This window comes from Acanthopagrus latus, chromosome 15 (genome assembly GCF_904848185.1).
Source record: "Acanthopagrus latus isolate v.2019 chromosome 15, fAcaLat1.1, whole genome shotgun sequence".
In the NCBI taxonomy this organism is placed as follows: domain Eukaryota; kingdom Metazoa; phylum Chordata; class Actinopteri; order Spariformes; family Sparidae; genus Acanthopagrus; species Acanthopagrus latus.
Window position 1 is genome coordinate 21,220,052 of NC_051053.1, and position 23,227 is coordinate 21,243,278.

Here is a 23,227-nt window from a genome sequence, read left to right on the forward strand (position 1 = left end):
CTGGTGGAAGCCTGCATAGAAATGACTTCCTACAGTGTGCTTGAGTTCAAACTGTGTTGGATGTTGCTAATATCTGATATAGTATAAATCAAACATACTGATCCAAAATGTCCGTCTATTCTGATACAATGACTCATATACTTAACATTTTGTAAAGGCCTGACTTGAACTTGAAACCTTTACAAGACTAATCAAAATTACACGAGCGCGCTTGAATATACACACTGGCACATGCAGAATGGGCTCTGCGACAACACCTGTCTTTGAGAAGGTTGCAGTGTTATCCACTTGCTCTGATTCACATTTAAAAGGCCTGAATGAAAAGGTTCCCTTCTCCTCTTAAGCGCTTGATTTACAGGCTGTTTGTGGTTTAACGCCACACAAGACAATTGATTCGCTCCTCCTTCCCTGAAAGAAATTGGAATTTAATTTAGAGAAGGTCTTAAGCAGTTTTTAAAGACTTGGTGTCATTTGTTGGGCTGCATTAGAGATTACCCTCCTGGAAAAGCTTTTTAATCCTAGACAAGTGCAGCCATAGTAACGGTAGACGGGAGCCTCTTGGAGGCAGAAAGGTGAAGGGGGACTTTGACAAGATTTATTCTTCTCTTACTGAGACTGTTTCTTTCTTGAGGTCCCCCGCTCCACGAGGAGCATTTGAAAAAGAACTGAGAGGTGGGGGAAAGGATAAAGGAGGTATATATTAAGCTTTTCTTTCCTCTCACCACTTAATTTCCTTGCAGGCGCGCCTTGCGCCGTTGTAATGAATGTAATTGCCGCCTTTGATGAGAATGCTATTATCTGGATCACACTTTACATGGGCAAACAAGACTGCCCCTCCCTCTGCCTCCACCTCCCATTTAACTCAGCAATGAGACCCCCCAATTATGCAGGGAACAAGTGGCTTTTCATAAAGCCAGCGTGTCGCTCTTGATTGGTGAGGCTTGGAGCCGGCTCCGTGTGGACAAAGGATAGATTAGATGTGATATAGGCACACCAAAAACCCCATTTCCTTGATTAATTTCCTGCATGCCTCGCAGAAAGGGCCCACTCTCTCTCCACTGAATTCTATCTCTCCTTTAAAGACAAACTTTCATCTTTTGATAGATGTGGCAACTCAATGGACAGACAGACATTTTATTGACCCAGGTTTGACCACAGCTGCCCGGGCTTCAGGAGGGAATAGGAGCAAAAAGAGAAATGTTTCACTTCAGTGTGAGAGGATGGGCTTATTTTTCTTATAAAAAGCTCAGAATCTTTTGTGGCCCTGACTGTATTTTTCTGCCCTCAGCTGGGATCAACTCACTCTTCATGCTGATCTTTTTGTGCTCTCATGCACACAAAAACACGGAGCGTTCACTCCTTCTGTCTCCTTCACATACACACACACACACACACAGCCGCACACTAAACAGGCATTTGATGATAGTGGCAAACAGATATGATGGGATTTTATGAGGCGATGCGCGATAAAGCTGCTGTCACCTTAGGAAGTCTAAGTGTTCTTCTGACTGCCTTATTACCGTATTAAAGCACCACTCGACAAATTCACACACACCTCAGCCCGGCTCTGACAACCCGGCGTGATTCTGTCCAATATTCCAGCAGGCTGAAATATCGAGAACAATCAAATAGACTGTCACAAGTGACAGATTATACTATTACTCCTCAAAGATTGTCATCCTTGAAATGTATTCATAGCCATTTCTTCTTTATCGGTGAATGATTATTCCTCTAAGCAAGCAATTCCTGAGTGATAAATTGGTAATCAATTCATTTGACTATTATGCTTTGAGAATGGCTCCGAGGGATCAGCAGCATTGGTCACTCTTATTCACTTGCATATATATCCAACACTAACTCAGGGCGCTGCTGGAGCTGATGGATGCCGGCAGCTCCGACCACCTGACTCTCAAAAGGTTTATACCATCAGAAACAGGTTGCCATCCGGACCCAGTCACGACAGAGAAAGAATTGGCCAATATTTTTGACTGAAGTGGCATTTTAGCAGTATTTATTTGATGGTCCCACTACCAAAACCATGGGCCACAAATAAAGAAGATGGTATAATAGCTTTTGACTGGCCAGCTAGCTCCTGACTTGAAATGAAGTGTCCAGTTGTGAGTTATCGTGGCCAAACGTCATTTGTACAGCCTGAAAAGTGGGGACATTTTTCTAGCTTGTCACTCTCTGGCTATAGCTCATTGTCCTGAATGATGCCTCTGAACGCACAGTTGCCCTAATACGAGTATTTCACTCGCACCGCAAGGAGGCTGGTAATGGATTAGCCTGTCCATAGGAAGATAATATAGTGCGTCCACAGGCACATCTTTAAACACCAGTGGGTCACAGGTAGAGAATAAACTCTCAGCACGTCTCTGCTCACATTTAGTACAAATCTTAGCCGTCGTCTTTGTAGTTTCGACCGAAACAAAACAAATATATATATATATATTTTTTAGGGCTACGTCTTATGGTTATATGTAGGGATCAGTCTGCTACTCATTTTTTTTTTCATTAATTGGTTCATCAATTGGTTCATCAATTAATTCTTTGGTTCAAAAACTAAAACATTGAACATGACCTTAAATCTCAGAGTCCAAAGAAAAATTTAAAATCGACTAACAATCCACAACAAAAGATAATAAGTTAAACTTGTAATGTCTGATTCCATTTAAGCCTATTTTTATCCTCTGTTTCATTTCTTTTTTTTTTCAACTTGAGACGGGGGCAAATCCTTCACGTTTGCCATTTATGCATAAAATATGATTAATCTTCTGTTGATCGGCTAATTCATTAATTGACTGATGGTTTCAGCTGTACTCTATTTAATCATCTCTTTTAATTCTGCAGACGGTCACCTAAAATATGATCAATGTCAAGTAAATTCCTGAATTATTTTATTTTATTTTAGCTATTTTTATCTTCCCATTTATTTTTTAACCATTTATGTTCATTTTTATTGACTTGACTTTCATTGTATTTTGGCTTAATGGCTTTTGTGTTTTACCTATTTTATTTTTTCAATATACAAATACACTTAAAGGATAAATGTACCAAAAAGTGAAAGTTCAGTCGTTATCTACTCATTCACATGCTGATGGAAAGTCTGGTGAAGTTCTTTTCACAGTAAAAACGGTGTTGTAGCATTCTCCTAAACAACTGAAGTGGATGGAGACTTGTTTATAAATGTAGAAAAACAACAGAATCCTAAATTTATTTGAAAAGACATTATTTACACTCATGATACCTGGCCGAGCTCGCGCACCCACTTCAGACACGGTGTACGCGATAGCTTTTCGCTCTATTGAAGATTTTGGTTCTATAAAGGGTCTTTAGTAACTTTTAGAATCAGTGTTGGATCTCAGGCCTTCCAGAGACTTGGATTACACTGGACGAGCTGCTCTGAGCCTTTTAATGATTTTTTTCCTTGGTTGTTTTTCATGTTTTCTGCATCAGTTGGTTAGGAGAATGCTGGGACGTTGTTTTCCTGTGAAGCTCCAGAAATGATTGGGGTGAGTAGGTAATGACTAAAATTTTATTTTTGGGTGAATTTAACCTGATTTCCATTTTAATTAATGATAATGAGGAGAAACCTAGTTTTAAAAATGCTTTCTCACTAATTTAAATGGATACATAAAAGAGCTTTGAGTGTAATAAAACATGCTCCTCTCTTAATGATCATGAAAATCTTTCTAAAAGTACTGAGGAAACTTAATGCTGTTGATTCCTGATAGGTGAATCATGTTCACATGGAAGTTCTACCATTTTTTAAAATACAAATTAAGATTCCTATAACAATCAGAATGCACCAACATTAATATCATGAACAAAACTGTCTTCCTTTGGGAGTTGACATCATTAAAACTCTTGCACAGTCTAAATTAGCTGTTGAGTTTCGAGGTGTGTATGGATCTGCTGGAGTAAAGACTGGTCTGAACTGGACAGTCCCGCTAATGTGAAGGAAGTTTTAGATTAATGAGGCTTCTGCCCTTTGAGGGTATTGATCAAACCCAATCTGGCCGCGAACGATTTGCTCCCCACTGCTGTAATATTAATAATGTATCAACATCATGAGCAAAACTGGTCCCAGTATTCCTCTGGGAGCTCACAACATTAAAAAAAAAAAAAAACTCTAACACACTCTAAATTAGCTGTTGAGTGTTGATCTCTGTATGGATCTGCTGAAGTGGCTGTTGAGTAAAGAGGGGTCCGAATTGGACAGTTCTGCTAATGTGGAGGAAGTTTTAGATTAGAGTTCTGCCCTTTGAGGATATTGATCACGCCCAATCTGGCCAGGAATGATTTCCCTTGCTCCTCTGCTGTTACATTAATAATGTATCAACATCACGAACAGAACTGGTCACAGTATTCCTTGGGGCGCCTAGAGGAATAAAAAAAAAAAGAAAGAAATGTGAGGCACACTTAGAATTAGCTGGTGAGTTTTGATCTCTGTATGGATCCACTGGAATGGCTATTGAGTCAGAGTAAAGAGGGGTCTGAAGTGGACAGGGTCACTAATGTGAGGGAAGTTTTAGATTAATGAGGCTTCGGCCCTTTAGAGGCCACACTGCAATTCTTTGAAATATTAATTCCTGTTGCTGTAAATAAAATTATACAAATTATACAGTTACACCATCAATTCAGAGTAAAAAAAAAAAAAAGACTTTGCTTCATACAGGAGGAAAAAAAGCTCCTCACTTATATCCAATTTAAAAAGTTCAATAAATGTTTACTAAGATGATAAAATGTTTGCTATGATGACATTTTTCTTTTGTTTTGATTCACATAGAAAATCATTGTACTACAGTCATTTAAAGTTACACCCACTAAATCTGAAGAAATCTCACCAGAGAACAGCTTAATAAATGACAGCAGCAGCCAACGGCATAAAAACATAAGTAAGAGCGACAGTTCTTGACAAACTTATTTTCTGCAAATAATGTTTTGCAAAATCTCCTTGAAAAAAGAAAGATTCAGTGGTGATCCAGTCAGGTTGGCAGCCTGGCATCATCTCTGTCTGGTTGCACATTTCTGTTCTTTTAACTAAATGATTGGATCAACGCATGTTTCGTCCTGTGTTGTTGCTGCAGCACCGACAATAATACGACTTGGAAACACTAGAAGGGATGAAAGTTCACTGCGACCACATTGGGCGAAAAATACTATAGTTCAACAGCAAATCAGGCAGTTTATTTTAAAGTTTCGATTGAGGGAAGTGAAGGTCACAAGATCTGACAGTATTCATCATTATCACACAAAATGTGTGACATAATGAGTTTTGTTTTTCCAAACAAAAAGCGGTCTATAAATAGACTACAAGTTATTGATTAAACCACTGTGACCAGGAATAATTTCTCATGCTCCCCTGCTGTTGTCCTTTTCTAGTCAGTGACTATAGATTAGCCAGAGGCCGTCACTGCAGGTGCTGCTGGGTTTTTATGTTGTATGGGTTATGGGTTATTTTAGTTTGTTGACGGCAACACACACATCTTTGGTCTATTATCTGGATCTTGACAGCCGACAGCTCTGTTTATTTTATTTTTTTTAGTACACAACAAGAAACCCCTAGTTCTTTGGCTCTAAAATGACAAATTACTAATGGGTTAAATAATCTGCCACTCGTTTGAGATTATTTCAGATATTCAATCCAAATCTATTTCAAAAACATTCTCAAGTCGTGTGAACTTTGTGATGAAATCAATGTGTAAAAATATAAAGACGTCCTTTGCACTGTGTTGGAACTGTGAACATTATCAGCCATGTGTGACCCGACAGGGTTACACACATTTCTTAATTACAGAATATGCAGAGTCTCTAGCCATATTAAAGCCTGTTGGATAGTCCAGATATACTCATATATCTAGACTAGTTTAAGGCTTCAGTCTCTGAATCCATCTCAGCCCCAGTCTGAGCCCCAGGAGCAGCGGCTCCCTCTCCGGCCCTCCTGCAGGCATCGTTAGCCAGACGATGATGGGAGCCACCTCGGCCATAATGGGAGGGTTGACTGACCCCTGACCCCGTATCGATCCGCTGGCTGTGTCCAGCTGGGCCTCCCCAAACCCAGTCAGCTGGAGAGGTGTTTAAAAGCTAACACCCCGGCTCCCATCCACCCCGCTACGCAGTCATTAATTACATCATTTACCTGTGACAGTGACAAACATGCCCGGCCACGCCGCAGTTTATTAGGGTCACTGTATAAAGCCCAGGCCAAACCCAGATCAAAAGTGTGTGTTTGTGTGTGTGTGTGTGTGTGTGTGTGTGTGTGTGTGTGTGTGCAATGGGGAGTGAAAGACCCCATCTCATACAGTATGGGATTATGAGTATAGATGCATGAGTGTGACTGCTTTGTCCTGGTCTGTCGCGCTGCTCAGTGGGGAGGTTTATTTTGATTTATTTGATATGTTGAAAGACAAAGATTGCCAATTTTCTTGTACAGACAAGAATATGAGTATAGATTCCACAAACACAGGGTGGGGAAAAAAAATCACAAACAAAACCCCTCAGCTGAGTTTATCATTGTAGTCCTTGTAAAACACCTCGCGGGCGATGGCATTTGACATGTTTTTGGACGAAATTTAAGAATCTTGCAGATTTAAGACCGGTTTCCTTTTATGTTTGTGTGCTTGCTTTTCTATGCCACTGTGCTGACTCAGTTCTTGGCCGGCCTTTGTAGGCTTCGCTGGATGTTTGTGGCCCATTCATTCCTCAACTTCCGCTGCCGCTGCCTTTGCATTGCCTCTTATTTCTGCGGGTGTCTCCCATTCTGCATCCACCTTAAAATCACCCCCTTTCCCCTCGCCGTCACCCTTCTGTCGCCTCTCCTCATTCAGCATCCCCCCCCTTTCCTTTCCTCTTGACTATGGCCCTCTACACAATAAAAGATCATTGGTTTCCTCTTGCCATACCTTTCCCACTACACACTGGTATTTCAATCTCGACTCAATCGAGAAGGCTGACCTGCACACATAAAGAATTGGCTTTAAGGCTTTGGAAATGGAACTAAATCTGCTGCAGGTCACACTGGGGGAAAATAAGCGGCAAATGTAAGTAAGCATGAAATAGTTTTTCATAAATAATCCAAATGACAGCAGGCTTTCTAATGGTGCCAGGGGGCTGTAAAAGAATATGTTGCCAATTTCTCCCCTATTAAAGTGAAATAGAAAGCCAAATACACAACGGTGCTGACGGAAAAGTTGCATACCTGGGCCCGTTGGAGTGGGAGATTGAGGACACAGTTGGGCGTTAGAGGCAGTTGTAGTCGGGGGCGAGGTGGTGGAGTGATTGCTAGCCGTACAGTCGAGGTCTTTCCACTGCGGGGAAAAAGAATGCCCCTCCTTCACATCAAATCAATTGGTCAATAACTGCCCTCTTTCCCTGCGTGTGCGCAGGTAGGCAGCTCTCATCTGTCCCCGCACGGTGTTGATTTGATTTGCACTTATGTTTTTACAAATAATCAATGCTCCATTTTGACTAATACAAAGGGCCTCTAACGGCGTAACGTCGTCAAAGAGGGAAAAGGGGAGAAACATGGAAAGAAGTCATTAATGGGAAAGCTATTGACAGAAAGGATAAATGCCGAGATACAACAGTGCCGTGTGGTTTTTAGTCGAAGAGAAACCCAATCATCTTAGTTGTACTACAAATCCTTAATTGTTATCAGTGGAGGAAGTTACAAGAAAAAAAGAATCCTGACTGTAAAATGTCACGTCAGACTAATTAGCAGGAGTTGAATGTTTTTCGTCTATTGTGATATGAGACATCACATCATTTTACATCACATCCACGTCTTGTTGTGCAGCTTTTTAAGAATATATGGCAACATTAAAAAGAAAAAAAAAAGATGTCTTTGAATTTTTATATCAAAATCCAGTCATATCTTCTTCCAGTGAAACAAAATTTCCACATGTGCTTATTGCATTAATTTACAACCAATAATATCATGTCAATCACCATCAATAAATCTTTCACTTTAACCGATGAGCGAGTGGCACAGATTTTATGCCAGAAACATGCAGCTGAAGCGGGCTGATTTGCGGGGCCACAACTTAACTACTACTGTACGTAAAGTTTTATAAACTTTTTTGCAGGAAAGGTAAATATGAGGAAGCAGATAACACTCCACCTTCTGTTCCATGTGGAAAAAATGTATTACATGTAAAAGGTGATGTGATGTTTGCTGGTGTCTTTACCAAACGAGCATGTTTAATAAGATTTGTAGGCTCGGGCATCTCTGTACCACCACAGTTATTTATGTTTATTATATTTCAGTTTCATCAAATCATCTTTTTAGCCCTAATTATTAGAAAAATGTGTTTTAAGGAATAAATTGTAAAGGGCCTTTTTGTAAAATAAATAGTTCCTGTGAGTGTTATACTTGCACATATTATATCATGTGATTATTATCACTAATCCATCAATGTCTAAGTATTTTGCTGGGTAAGGTGGTGGAGATGGGGCTGATTTAAACGGTTTATATACTCTTTGTGTTGTGGACATGAAATTGGAATACTTGAGCAGAGTGCCAGTACAGAGTGAATGTACTTCGACTTTACTTTTGTCAACCATAGACTGTGTTAGTTTCTATAAAGCTGTCAGTTCCTATAAAGCTGCTGTGGACGTGAATGAAAAAAAAAAAAAAAAGGGTGTTACGGCAAGCTATCTGAGTCATAAAGCTTTTGATTGGGCTCTTTGGAATTAATCCAGCTGGTGAGACTAGTCTTTGTGTGTGTGAGTGAGTGTGAGTGAGAGAGGCTGATTTGAGGGCCCCTTGAGTCAGAATCTGTTATTTATTGCTATTAAATGGTTAATTTTCCTGGGTGCCCTGAGGACTTTGGGGCGCATTAAGATGTGAGGAAGATGGAGTTGTCAAAGGGTCGGCCCGAATGCTTGATATATTAGGAGAGCGGTTTACAAAGATCCATTAGCGATTGGTATTGGTCCCTTATATGATTCCCATTTTTTGGGAAAAAAAAGAGTCCTTTACTTCTTTACTGCTTTACTTTACTAAGATCAAAATTCATATGACATAAAGATACTTTAAAAAGCTCCAGTGTATGAAGTTGGTTAAGAGTAAATCCTGAGACATGCTCTGGACTGGGTGCACATCATCGGTTAAGATGAGTGATACATTCAGCACGTGGTAGTTTTAACACATTTTTTATTATTCTATTGTTTTCTGTGATTGATCCCATCTACCAGCATAAGCAATTCTTGTTCTTTTGTTTTTCTAACTCTCCTAGTTTTACATTTCACCATTCTGGCCTATTTCCTATCATCTTTATCTCTTTTATAAACAAAGGCTATTGGGTTATTGTGTATTTGATGCCTTAATGACATCTGAAATGCCATGTCTTACTCATGTTTTGTGGAATAATGTATCACTGACAAAAATGCAGCAGAAAGGATCATTTTCAAGAACAAACAACAGGACAAAGAGGTGTTCAGGCTGACTTCTCTGTAATAAGTTGCTCAGTAACTTTGTCTTTTCCTCATACGTTTTACTTACGAAGTTGGCAAACTTAAGTGAAATTCTTGGGAGCTTTTTTCAGTTTGGACTCTCATATCTGATCATATCTGATTCCTTAACAATTCATTCTGAAACCATTCATCTGCGTCTATACAGTTACAGCCTCCAGGCTTTGCGCAAGAATTCTGCAGGTTTTTTTTTTTGTTTTTTTTTAATCCCATTCATTAAAAAAGATCATTAATGAGGTCTGGCACTGGTATCTGCCGATAAGGTCTCACTTGCAGTGGGTGTTTCTGTTCAACCCAAAGGTTTTGGATGGATTTCTTTGATATTGCAACCTGAATAAACATAATAAAAACAAAAGACTACGTGAAAAGTGATAATCCAAATCATGTATTTACACGCTGCATGCTCTTGTACTCTCTCAGCATGATCAGACGGAGCTCTGGATACACGGGCCATGTATTCACACGGTTTGCCATCAGATGATGCCCTAGCTACCCATCAGATTAATTAGTGCCACTTCAGTATTTGCTTTTTTTTTTGTAAGTCACATTTTTATTGTCACACTGAACGGTGTTATCGCACCAGATGTTCCTCATATCGTGCCGGTCGACTGGCTTTGCGCAGGCGTTGTTGTCATGTTGAGAGAGAAAAGGACTTTCCTCAAACTGCTGTAACAAAGTTGGTTTTGTACCAAAAGACAGCGGCGTCTCTTTCTATCTGACGCTCACTCTGTATGTTATAATTCATGTACACGTGTGTGTGTGTGTGTGTGTGTGTGTGTGCAGGCCTCTCTCGTCTCTACTCAAGTTTCCTCTTATTAGGCGGTCCTGACAGCTGCTGGAGGAGGCAGAGGAGCCATACTAATCAGCTGACAGTAATAGCACCCTTTACCACCCCGCGACACAAGAGAGGGAGAAAAAGAGAGCAAACAAACACCAATTACTGTCCGTCAGGAGGAGAAGGAGGAGGCAATCATGTTTGGGCACTCTTTGTGATCATGTGCTTCTTGCTGTACTCACAGAGCGCAGAAGAGGGTCAGCGGAGTTGTGTCCACAGGGAGGATACGAGCATTAGTGTCAAGTAGGAAAACAGATTTTGTTCTCTGACCTGGAGAGTGAGACTCTCGTGGAGTTTGATAGTCTTGTTCCTGTTTTGTATTTCCTCTGCCGTCCTCTTCGGTTTAGCAGCATCTGTTACCCCTGTGTGTAAGATCGCTGCAGGTTTTTCTAAAAAAGAAGAAACAACGAGGCGGCTAGAGTGCTATTAGTTTTGAATGGTTACTAATGGGCTTTTATTCATTAGATCTACTGATCCATCAGTAATCAATTTTGGCTCATTATCAACCCATGAGCTGAATCTCAATCCATTTCCTGAAGTGTCTGAGACAAGAGAGAATTGACCCCTGACCCCTCACATACTTCATTTTGAGGAGAAGATCTGGTTCCTCTCTAATGTGGAGGTCTGTCACATTACAGTGGAGCGCACACATGCGTCACGTCTATATGTTATGGGCGGCTGGTTTCAGAAGCTGAGGGGAGACTGTCTGTGGTTCTGGTCTCACTCGACTCGGTTCCCCAGGTCCGCTTGCAGGGGTCTAGGGTGACACTTTCTCATCCCTCTCAGGGCCACATCCTTGATAGCAACAGCTCCTCAATTATGCAGTGACACAGAGAGATCAGCTGTCTCTGTGGATGTGGACAAGATAATATGGTGACACCGAGTGTTCATTACGCTACTTCTCTGGGTCAAGGCTCTGGGTTTGAAGCCAAGCTCTTTAGAGGATAGAACAGGCGGTTAACCCTGTTTGAATGTGTTTCTTTGAGGCTCTTTGCTGATTAAAATCTTGTTATTCCAGTTCAAAGATCATCAGTGAGGGCATTTGTTCAAAGACTAAATTATCTCTATCCTTGTCCATACTTGGATCCAGCTCTTAATTGGAAGTAGGCTGTACTAACTGAAAGTTGTTAATTTAAAGGATAAATTCACCCAAAATTCAGTCACTCTCTACTCTACTTTCCATCTGCATGGGGGTGTAAGCCACCAAACCTTTCAAACCTTGATGGCAAAACATCACTGCAGCTTTCTCCTAAACAACAATAGAGATAGTGATGCATTTTTCTCGGGAGTACATAAAAGTAAAGTGCATAATTTGTACCAGATAGTTGTTCAGCCAATCACGTGCTAAACCCTTCTGTTTAAATCTTCCACTCGCAGGATCGTTTCACCATTCAGATGCTCTTCAGTCTTTATTCTATGGTTTGATTGTACGTTCTGTTCTGACCCACAGTTAGCCTGTGTCAGAACTGTTTCTTGTGCTTCACTGACACATGTAGATATAAAGTTGTAAGCAGTCTGAGTACTACATTTAAAAAACTGAAATTGCTTATTTATTTGTTTCCCCAAGTTTCAGAACAGCTGTGTGAATAGCCAGTTAGCTTGTTAGCATAAAGACAGGAAAAAGCTGCCATTTTACAAGGGGGTATAGTTTAAACTATTTCTAGTATGGAACCTGTTAATTTGTGCAGATTTGTTATCTGGCTAGCTATATCCTTTTTTTCCCGGTCTTTATGCTAAGCTAAGCTAACAGACTGGCTGCCCACACATTTACAATATATAAGAGCGGTATCAGTCCTCTGATCTAACTGTCAGAAAAAATGAGAATAACAGTACCTAAATGTCACATTTTTCCTTTGGTGTATTTTATCACTGATGAGTTTACATGAATCAATGATGTGGTTAATAAGATATGAAACAAACAAGTCCCTTTTTTTTAAAATCTACATTCTTGCTTGAATGGGTCGCCCGGGTCACATTTAGATATTGTTAAGTGGCTTTGAATAGCTCCCTTGATTTCACAGCTCCAAATGACCCACGATAATCAGGTCATTAAAATGAGCCCATTCTCCACATCTGACACACTTCCACTCCCGCCTCATCTGAATAACAAATCAGCTCTGGAGTGCTTTCTCAAACCGAGAGCAAAAAAGGAAAAAAAAAAAAAAGAAAGAAAGAAAAGTGGAAAAACTGACTTTCTCTTTATTTTCAGGTTAACCTTATCTCTATATCCAGGAGTAAAGATGGTAAGTAAGCTAGAGGGGGGAAAAGGTCCTGTCAAAAGTGCCAGTGCCTGTGTGAAAGTACCCGGTTTTCTTAATTCATCCCTTAGGACCGGATAAGTCTATCAATCTGTTAAATTGGAAAGCCATTAGGTGCCCTGGTTTATGTGTTTCAAGCTGTTAACTAGAGGCTGATTGATTGTTGTTCCTTTGATGGGATATGCTGATCTAATCTCACTGTGTGCACGTTTGCAATAAATTACACAATTCATTTCCCCCCATTTAGAGGAGGGGGGGAAATCACACCTCCAGGCATGCCTACGCTCTGCAGGCAAAAGAGCAGGGAACCTATTTTATGGTGCCATTTAGCCAGCAAGCTTTCAGCGATCCCAGCTCTCTTTTCTAACCCCCCCACCCCTCCCTCGCCCTCCACCCCTCCAAAAAATCGAAGCATAATCAAGGTGTATGTTTAGAAAATTTATTGTTATAATTTTCCCCCATAATCTCCTCCATTTTCCTGCAGCCGCGCTGACATAGATCATCATCTAAAAAGAGAAAATGGATAGCAGTTTAAAATTTATCGGTCTTTGATTCTCAATTATACGTGTTTATGACTTCATCTGTCTTCAGTGACTTCAACCTTTTCCATTATGGTGGAATATTGTTTGTACGGAATCCATTAAATTCACAAGGCAGGACTCTAATGGTGGGGCTGCAGCGATTTGCAGAGGGAAAAGTTTTGAAAGGTTGGCTTTAAGAAAAGCGCGGCTGTTATGACACAAGAAATTGCTTTATTGATGGTCTGCTCTGCTGCCTGTGCATTTGGCCATTTGTTACCCGGCCCATATCTATATCTCAGGCTGACACTGATGAGAACTTTTCTGTTGCCCTCTCCAGATTATCGAGTTGTAATGACACATACAGGCAGGCCGGGTAAAAGCTGACGATCCGAGGGCAGAGTTTTTGGAGGTGCGGAGGGGTGGATATTGAGGCCGGGTGCCTGGAGGGGCTCGGGCGAAGCTGCTCGTAATAGAGAAAAAGGGCTACATCGCTCCTGTGACTGCTTCCATCCAGCCCTTACAGAGGTCATCATCGCTGCCGAGAAACAATAAAGGAAGAGGAGAAGTGATAAAATGTGGATAAAATGAGAGCAGGGGAGATAAAAGGCAGAATACGCCTGCTATCTGCTCATAAGGTTCATGCTAGGAGACATATTTCTGAGTATTCCTGAGAGGAAGTGATCACACACGAAGGGAATAATACGTCCTCATGTGACTAAAGTGCATTTGCCAGAAGAACTGTCATCCGCCTCCTTAAATACATGTTGTTTCCTGTTTACACAGGAAGTAACAAGACTCCCCCTCTAGTCAAGTGGCCGCTGAAGTGTTCCAACCTGGATGACATTGAGCTCCTTCGACTGGCTGGTGCAAGGGGCCGAGTAAAAGCTAATCAGGCTGTAATTCAAGATTCGCCTGGCCACTTACAATCAATACTTGCACAATCCCAATTAAAGCTTGCCGGGTCAGTGGAGGGCCACCAATTCCCTTTCAAGTTAAAAGCAATACTTAAATCCAGGCAATCTCTGTGTGGCCTTCGTTGGTTTAATGGCTCGTTGCAGCAGAAGTGTCCAGTTAAAAGTGCAAGAAGGACACGGTGATGAGTGCTGCTGTCTGTTGTTGTCGAACAGGATGCTGTGCAAAGCTTCTCTCCGCTTCAGTTCCTCATACCAGATGAAAACAACATAGTGTTTCATCATCTGGGTTTGTATTAACCATGGTGTTGTCATGTGGAGTCTGTCATAACAGAGGCTGAATGTTTCCCAGTCACCAGGATAAAATGCAAGCTAACGTTTCGGCAAACTACAGATACGTCCATACGTACACGTCACAGGCTATTGACGTGTATACACAACATATGGAGGGTGGAGGGGACGGTGCTGGAGTTCTTAACTTATCTGTGGATCCAGACAGATTTTAGACATTTACTGCAAATGTGTAATACCTTTGTACAATGTGGAGTATTTCCATTCCATGCTAATTTATCTTTCTACTCCATTACATTTCAGAGATGAATATTGTATGTTTAACTCGGCTACATATAAGATAGAACCTGATGTGATATGTGAAACTTCTACTCACAGAATATGTTCAGTATATTTCATTTGTCACATACAAGTATTAACAGCTGTTGTGTCAAACTCTGTTCAGTGAACAGTGCCAGTAAATTCTAAAAAGCAAACCTGTAAACAAAATATCGGATTAAAAAAAATACCAAATTTGAAAAAATGTACAAAAATATAAAGCGTAAACATGGGTCAGAGTAAAAGGTTGTTTGTGCTGGTGTCAGCACTATTTAACAGGCAGCAGTACAAGTTGTCATATATAGTGAAAATCTCTCCTCAGTTTATAAAACATGATTCATTTCTTGAGGTCACACTGCTAAACAATTTAAAATAATGTACAAATAAGGTCCATCACAACCACCTACAACTGTAAATGTTACTTTCACGCAAATGCATAAAAATAATAATCCCATAATATGCTGGACTGTCATAGTGTAACTCACAGGGAACATTTTTTCTTCCTTGCTTCTTACTTATACACATTTATTCAGTAACAGTCACTTACTGATACATGTACTCTGGTGTATCATATTACAGTATTGCGTCTTTAAGTAAAGGATCTGAATACTTCCTTCACTGCTGCTCAGAACTCCAGATCACAGACTCGCAGTTCCCTCGTCAACGTTTCACACCCGCCCATTTTTTTCCCCCATTTTCCCTCCAGTTTTCTCCCTGCGAGCCTTTTGCCGTTGCATCCGTGTCTTTTATCACAATTTTGACCCACAGAAAGGAATTCTCACAAGATATCAAAACAAAAATCTATATTTAATATGGGAGCAATTACAAAGCGAAGTTGGCTGCACAGGGCCGTTGTCACCAGAGCGCGTGTTTTTCATCAAATAGGTCATTAGACGATGATGGATGTAAACCTATAAAGTATCTAAACTGGGCCTTTTAACAAACCACGAGCAACACTATCATTTCTCTAATAGAACCTGCTGACCGTGTCATTCCCTCCTGCCATTTGTCATTTTTCCTTGTGAAATAATCAATATCTGGGCGCTTAGAAATAAATAATATAAAAGTCATAGTAACCTACCCGAGGAGCAACAAAAATAGACTTATGGGGCATTCAGAAGGCCTATATGGCCTCAGGACAGTGTCTACTGCATGTTTCTAATCAATGCAGAATGGGAACTGTATTTTTTTAAGAGTACAGACTGCAGGATCTTTGTTTGTTTTCAGGGTTTGCATCTGTTGCGTTCTTTTTATCCCAAGTCGAGCATGTTGAACTGCCATTATAGTAGTTTGGTATTATTTGTGGGGAAATATTCCCGAGCTCTTTCACAATTGCTATTCAGCTGTTGAAAAACCCAACCAGACCAATTATGCACTCTTACAAGAGATATTGTGTCCTTGAGTTAAAATAAGAACAGACATTGGGAACACTGGGAACACTGGGAACAAGTCCCCACCACTTTTCTTTTACATTCATTTTTTTAGTCTTTATGTTATAAACTTATAAACAGCTGACTTATGTGCTCTGGTGCTTTTTACAGAAGGTTTAATTTGGCCACTGATCTATCGATCTGCTGCTGTATTTGTGGATGTGATGCATATGAATGACTGCTACTTGGCTGGTTGACGTTATCTACTCTGACCTCACACTGATCCCCTCATTACATCGCTGAAAATGCTGAAGACCTTATGTCTCTACCGTTTTTCAACATAAAGTCACTTAAATGAAGTTATTCATGATAGTCTTCAACAGGACTGTATTTCATTTTCACAACAAGACTACGTGTTTTGTCCAGGAAGGGTTCAAGGAAGATGGAGGATGCGATGTCACATAATGATGAGTCGTGGTGCAGCTTTATTGACAAATGTTCCTCCCTGTTTAGTATAGATACTACTATTTTCTTTTACATTAAGTAATAGTAAATGCTTAAAAATGATAGGAGTCCACACAGATGGCACTTTTTCTGTTTTTGTACCAGGTGGGTCGATCATTTGTAGAAGAATATCTCATTTAACATGGCAGCTATCATATCATAGACAAAATGTGTGATATTGTTTTTTTTTTACACCTTAAAGGTGCACTATGCAACTCTTTTTTTACAGGCCTATAAACAAAGACAGGTGTCGATATGAGGAATAAAAATGTCTGCAAGCTTACATGAGTTTTAGATGTACTTAATTAAAGGACATTTTTTCTATTACACCCATCTAGAAGTGATAAAATTCAACAACATGACTAAAAAAATTACATACTACATCTTTAAAACGCAACAATAATTCTGGCTATAAATCTGGGATTGTCTTTCTCTGTTGCCCTGGTGTCCAACTGTGAAAAATTATCAGATATATAAACATCACGTGAGCTAATCTTGAATTCTTGGGATTCTTTTTTACTCATACACACATTTTACACCTCCGTCAGGCCATTAAATACCTGTGATGATGTGAGGAAAGGTGGTAATTACATCACAGCTACAGGATATCTGCACTTGACCAGCTCGCTGAATGAATAATGGTTGTTAATTACGTGAAAAAGCCAACGTGGAAAGAGTACTGGAAATCTTTCTCCAAGTCTAACGTCTAAATCAGAGCTTTTGTTTTCATCTATATGTCGATGTTTTAATTATTTGTGATGAGACGGCCCTATTACAACACTGCAGATGAAAGGTTTGAATATTAATATTAATTCAAAGTAAAATTACAGACTTAAAAAAAAAAAAACTTGTACAAGCACAAGTCCACCCCAGAAATGACTTAATTACAGTAATTAGTATTTTTGTAATAAGTGACTTCCACCTCTGGATGCATGTTAGAAATCTACAGATGATGGAGGGAAAGAAGCACCATGGTACCTCATGTCTGACCCCCTTTATCATGGCTGCATCACAGGGCCAATGGATGTCTTCAGGAAACATGATGAGGAAATAATGGAACTGTTTCACGGGACAAAAAAAAAAAAAAAATTTAAAAAATGCTGTGCTTGTTAGAAAACTGTTATGGTCGGCATGTTGACTTGCATCTGTAACCTTCACCAAAACCCTCATCTTTATCCTGAAAGTCAGTGGTTTGCCTGATAGGGACATATCCATTTTAAATTTATAGGCTTCATTTGGCATGACGTGTGACACGAAACTCAAAAAATACCAACTAAATGGAAAAACTAACTAAGTTCAGAATAAAATAGAAAGTGAAATAAAAAATGTTACATGCATTCAAACATAAGCCTACATATGTACAAATATATATATATATATATATATATATATATATATATATATATAATTTTTTAATTAGTATAGTTAATGTGCCACACACATCTTTCTCCACACACACTTGCATTCCCCCATCACGGCCCACAGAGGGCGCTGCCTCCCCGTTCTTCCTCTCCTCCACCAGCCTCCGACCAATGGACTGCTTTTTAACAAGTCAATTAATATCAATGAGTGAATATACATAGCACATTTACAAAGAGCGCAATCTGAGGGATGAATTAACCAAATCGATTAGGGAGGGATAAATGACTGTGCGACCCGCAGACATGCTGGAAGTGGCGCTCGCTGGAAATCAATGAATTAGAAATATGAATCTAATCGGTGACACGTCGAGCAGCTGCAGACTGATCCCAGGCCTGTTTCAGATCAGAGGGACAGAGGAGCAAACATGTCGGGACTTAGTGAACTTACACCCGGAGTCATATTTTTATTTTTTATTTCATTACATTAAATTAAACGTTTTCACGGTCGTCCTCCAGAAAAGAGGCGTTTACTGACACTAATATAAAAAGGAAATTCCATGTTTTCATTCTGAGACTCTACAAAAATTTAACTTGGTATCAACCTGCTGGTGTTTTATGAATTTAGTTGACAGTGGGAGAGAGGAACAAGTACTTAGATTGAGAAATACTCCATTACCTGCATTAAAAATGTTACCTGAGTAAAATAACAAAAGTATTGGCATTAAATAGATACTAATAAAAGTACTCATCGTGCATGATGCCGGCTTTATCATTCTGTTATTAGATCATGGTAATTGAGTAATGTGTTAACCACTTTAAAGTTGCAGGTGATGAAAAAAATAAAACTGTTTCTTAAACGTTACAAATACTTTATGTACTTCCAGGTAGCTTTAAAATCCCCCCAGGGATCAATAAAGTCTTACTGATTATGTTTTATATTATTAATATGAATCTGCAAAGTAACTAAACGTATTATGTAAATGTAGTAGTTACAAGTACAATATTTCATGACATGTAGTACCTCAAAATAGTACCTTTGCACATGTACTCAGTTACTTCCCACCACTGGTAGCTGTTGGATCAACTGACTTGTTCATCTCGAGATTTATCTCTTAAAAATATATATTTAAGTTCAGTGTAGTCAGATATTAAAGCATCACATTTAGGCCCTGGTAAATAATACAAGCTTTAAGATGCCCTGCAGGGTAAACATGCATTGTTTACAATTTGAAATATTTAAAATACACAAGGGGGAAATATAATGCAACATCTACCAAACTCTATTCACAAATAGGCGAATTTTAACAGCTCTGCCTGACACCTGCAGCCATGTTTCACTATATATATATATATATATATATATATATATATATATATATATATATATATATATATATATATATATATATATATATATATATATATGTGTGTGTGTGTGTGTGTGTGTGTGTGTGTGTGTGTGTGTGTGTGTGTGTGTTTTATTACCCTTACTGAATTATGGGTAACCAGTGCAGGCGATCTGCGCTGTTAGTTATCCCAAAGCTTCCTTTTTGGCGCTAACAGCTCTGTGTTCATTTGCTGCCTAATTGGACTATATGAGACCAATAACAGGCGAGCACACACAGCCTGCAGCCAGAGCGCACAGAGAGGGGAGGATGCTCTCTCTCTCTCCCTCCCTCTCCCTCTCCCTCTCTCTCTCTCTCGCTCTCTCTCCCTCCTCACCGTCTCTCCCTTAATCCCATTTGCCATTGTACATGCCCAATCGCCTATACTTTCCGCATTTAACTTGGATGACATTTTTATTTCATCATTAGCATCAGACGCCAGACTGACTGACACGACGGACACACTTTGCGTTTTGACGAAAGAACCCGGAATGAGACATCTCCATGTTTACGCATGTTTGGGTTTTGTTTTTTTTGTTTTTCCACACCCCTTCAAACATTTTACTTTATTATTTTTCCTGTAGCCAAGAAGGACGTGTGTTCTGACGCGCTCTCCGGGTGTGAAATCCAGTGTCCTCGCAGCCAGGATATCGACGGTGTGTAAGTCAGCGTCGCTTCTCGCCGTTTTTTTCCTTTCTTCTTTTTCTTTTTTCTTTTTTTTTGGTGTGTGTGTGTGTGTGTGTGAAAGAGAGAGATCCCCGTTGTTTTTTTTTGTCGTGGCGCTCTGCGTTCACACCGCAGCCACAGCGATGCCAGAGACAACGCAAGAGACGTGCGCTCCGGCCAAGGACTCTCCTTTCTTCATTAAGAACCTGCTGAACTGTGATAGCAAACCGTCCAAACCCAAGCCGGTGCTGGCTGCCACCAAGGCCGCCTTGGAGGGAGGATTTTCCCTCTCCCAGGTCGGGGACTTCAACTTTCCGCGCTTCGACCTGCCCACACAGAGGTTCAGTCTGCCGGCTCACTACCTGGAGCGCACCTCGGCGTGGTGGTACCCCTACGCCCTCAGCTCGTCCGCCCACCTGCACAGAACCGAAGGTAAGACCGAGAAAACAGCGATACGTGATGAATCACTCATTCACGAGATACTGTAACAGTTGTATTGTTGGAGTTGTTCCCCTCTAGAGAGGAAAACATCACTATTTCAGTTCCATGTCCCCATGTGCGTATTGTGCCACCACCCAGACACTTCCCCCTCTCAGAACAGTCTCTCGCTAAAAAAAAGTAGATTTTACGCGTTTTTGGTGACGCAGAATAACATTTGGACGCCTTGTCCTCCGCGAAGGCCTGTTTTGTTATGCCACGACGCGCCGTAATAGATCAATAAAGTGACACGCTGAGCATAAAAATGAAGTAGACATCATCAAATCGTCGGATGAGGGTGACGATGCGCAGCGTGCTTTTGATTTGTCTGCCGGCGCTCGCTGTGAACGTCTCACCCCCAGAGGCTCGGGCAGTGACAGCGGGGCTCTCACCTGCCTGCTCCTGTGATTTATTCATGTGGGATTCAAAACAGGCTGATACGAGTGGCGCTATCAGGCGCTCATGCAAAGACGAGAAGGGGGATTTGGAGAGTGAATGTGCTGATAGAATAAAACTACTTGTGTTTACTTCTTTTTAAATCCCCCCAGTCTGTTAAAAGTGTTCCTTTTTTTTTTTTTTAATAAGAAATAATAGTTTGATGTTTGAGCTCAGGACATGGTTGATGTTTATGTCGCAAGTCGTGTTATTTGGCACTGTTGTATACGCGTTTTAGTTCCAGACTCTCCAGTATCAACAGGCTGTAATAAAAAGATAAACTCGTGCGGTGTTTGTGACCAAACCCTCCCTCTGTCCCCCATCCAGTCACCGAGAAACCAGAAGCCAGAGACTCCTCTCCCACCTCGGGCACAGACAGAGACTCTCCGGACCTGGTGCTCAAATCCGAGCCGGGGGCCAAAGACGACGAGGAGGACGATGAGCACAACAACAAGAGCGGCGACGAGATCATCCTGGAGGAGAGCGACGCGGAGGAAGCCAAAAAAGACGAGCTGGACGAGTGGAAGAAGCGGGACGACGACAAGAAGCCGTGCCGCAAGAAGAAGACGCGCACGGTGTTCTCCCGCAGCCAGGTGTTCCAGCTGGAGTCCACCTTCGACATGAAGCGCTACCTGAGCAGCTCGGAGCGGGCCGGCCTGGCCGCGTCCCTCCACCTGACGGAGACCCAGGTGAAGATCTGGTTCCAGAACAGGAGGAACAAGTGGAAAAGGCAGCTGGCGGCGGAGCTGGAGGCCGCCAACCTGAGCCACGCCGCGGCGCAGAGGATAGTCCGGGTGCCCATCCTCTACCACGAGAACTCGGCCTCGGAGGGCGGAGGCGCCGGTGCCAACGTGCCGGCGAGCCAGCCGCTGCTCACCTTCCCGCACCCGGGCGTCTACTACTCCCACCCCATCGTCACGTCCGTGCCGCTGCTCAGACCGGTCTGAGAAAACACAGCCGGAGCGCAAGTGTGCGTGTGTTTGTTTTATTTTCAAAAAAAAAAAAAATTTAAAAAATCAGCTCATCAGAAAAGAAAAGAAAAGAAAAAAAAGACTGAATATTTTTGTACAACTGACTGAATGAAGAAACAAAGAAAACAGAGAGAAAAGAGACACACTGTCAGGCCGACATGGACCTATTTATTGTGTCATTTTCCACTCATGTTTTATATTGTTATTATTAATTATTATGATCATTATTATTATTATTATATGTAATGATCACCTCAGGAGTCCGCCTGCTTACACTGCCTGATGAGTGTCTTTCATTTCTTTCCTTACGACACCATGACAGTTTGCTGGACAGTGTGAGGAGAAAAAAAAACACAAAGAAACTACCTTGTTTACAACAAATGATGGCAGGCCTGGTTATCATTAAAACTCCACTTATGTGATTTTTTTTTTAAATTTACATTTCCAGAAGCGATCACACGATAATGTGCAATACACTGACGGTGTACAACATGTTGTCATCTATTCACGGTGGAACATGGATGAGGCTTTGTTGTAATTGACTTTTTTTGTTATTATTATTTGTTTTTGTTTTGTTTTGTGTTGTTTTTGACGGGGGACAATCAAGACACTCTCACCTGTAAAATAACTCATGTATGTTTTAGTTTTTAGTGACTCTCCGCATCTCGTTGCTCTCCACATTGACGCGTCCTTCAAGCACAAGTGTGAGCTCCAAACGTCTCTGAATCGACTTTTTGTGTTTTTTTTTCTGAAAATATCGACAAACTGGTGTATGAAAAAACAAACAAACAAAAAAACCCAAACAAGAAAAAAAAACAACGTTATGTAAATGTATATATTTAATGAGACGCGGGGAGAGGAGCTGCCACCTGCGGCTCCTCGTTTGTACAGTGAAAAAAAAACACGTTTTGATATTGTATTGCTGGAACCATGTTGTGAAATAAATGGAGACTATTCCTTACATTTTAGGATTTTTTATTTATTTATTTTTTTCCTGCCATCGCTTCTGTGTGCACTGGAAAAACAAAACCCCAGAGGAGGATGTGGGATTAACATGTTTAATTGTTTATTTTCTCACTAAAGCATTTAAAAAAAATTTTACGCAACAAGAAACGAAAAATAATCAGAAAAAATAGTTGAAAACGCAAATGAATCTCGTTAACTCTCCATCAACACACACACACACACACACACACACACACACACATGCACACTTGTAGCTGTGGCAGGTGGGTTCTGTAATCATCTTCGTGTTACACACTTTAGAATCGTTATTTTACATAAAAAGTGGCTCAGTCAATTAGATGCGTAATTGCCACCATCTTGCCAAAATCACGGGTAATGTATTCAGGGGCGGGCATTACTCCCTGAGCATGAGCGGCTGTCTTTGAACATCTCTCTGTGGATCTCTATCTCATGGTGTGTGTGTTTGTGTGTGTGTGTGTGTGTG

The 23,227-nt window shown here is 40.7% G+C and overlaps 1 protein-coding gene across 1 annotated transcript; it reads left to right on the forward strand.

Moving 5' to 3' along the window:
- The first annotated feature begins 19,511 nt into the window (after nt 1-19,511).
- On the forward strand, nt 19,512-22,740 carry hmx3a (H6 family homeobox 3a). Its single transcript, XM_037122663.1, has 2 exons — nt 19,512-20,326; nt 21,134-22,740. The coding sequence occupies exons 1-2, from the start codon at nt 20,038-20,040 to the stop codon at nt 21,751-21,753; spliced, it is 909 nt and encodes a 302-aa protein (XP_036978558.1). The 5' UTR covers nt 19,512-20,037; the 3' UTR covers nt 21,754-22,740.
- The last annotated feature ends 487 nt before the right edge of the window (nt 22,741-23,227 follow it).

What these genes read in the sequence shown, in the direction of transcription:
- hmx3a (XM_037122663.1), top strand. Translation starts at nt 20,038, where the DNA reads ATGCCAGAGACAACGCAAGAGACGTGCGCTCCGGCCAAGGACTCTCCT. An exon ending in CCACCTGCACAGAACCGAAG is followed by an intron (nt 20,327 to 21,133) that starts GTAAGACCGAGA and finishes TCCCCCATCCAG; the next exon opens with TCACCGAGAAACCAGAAGCC.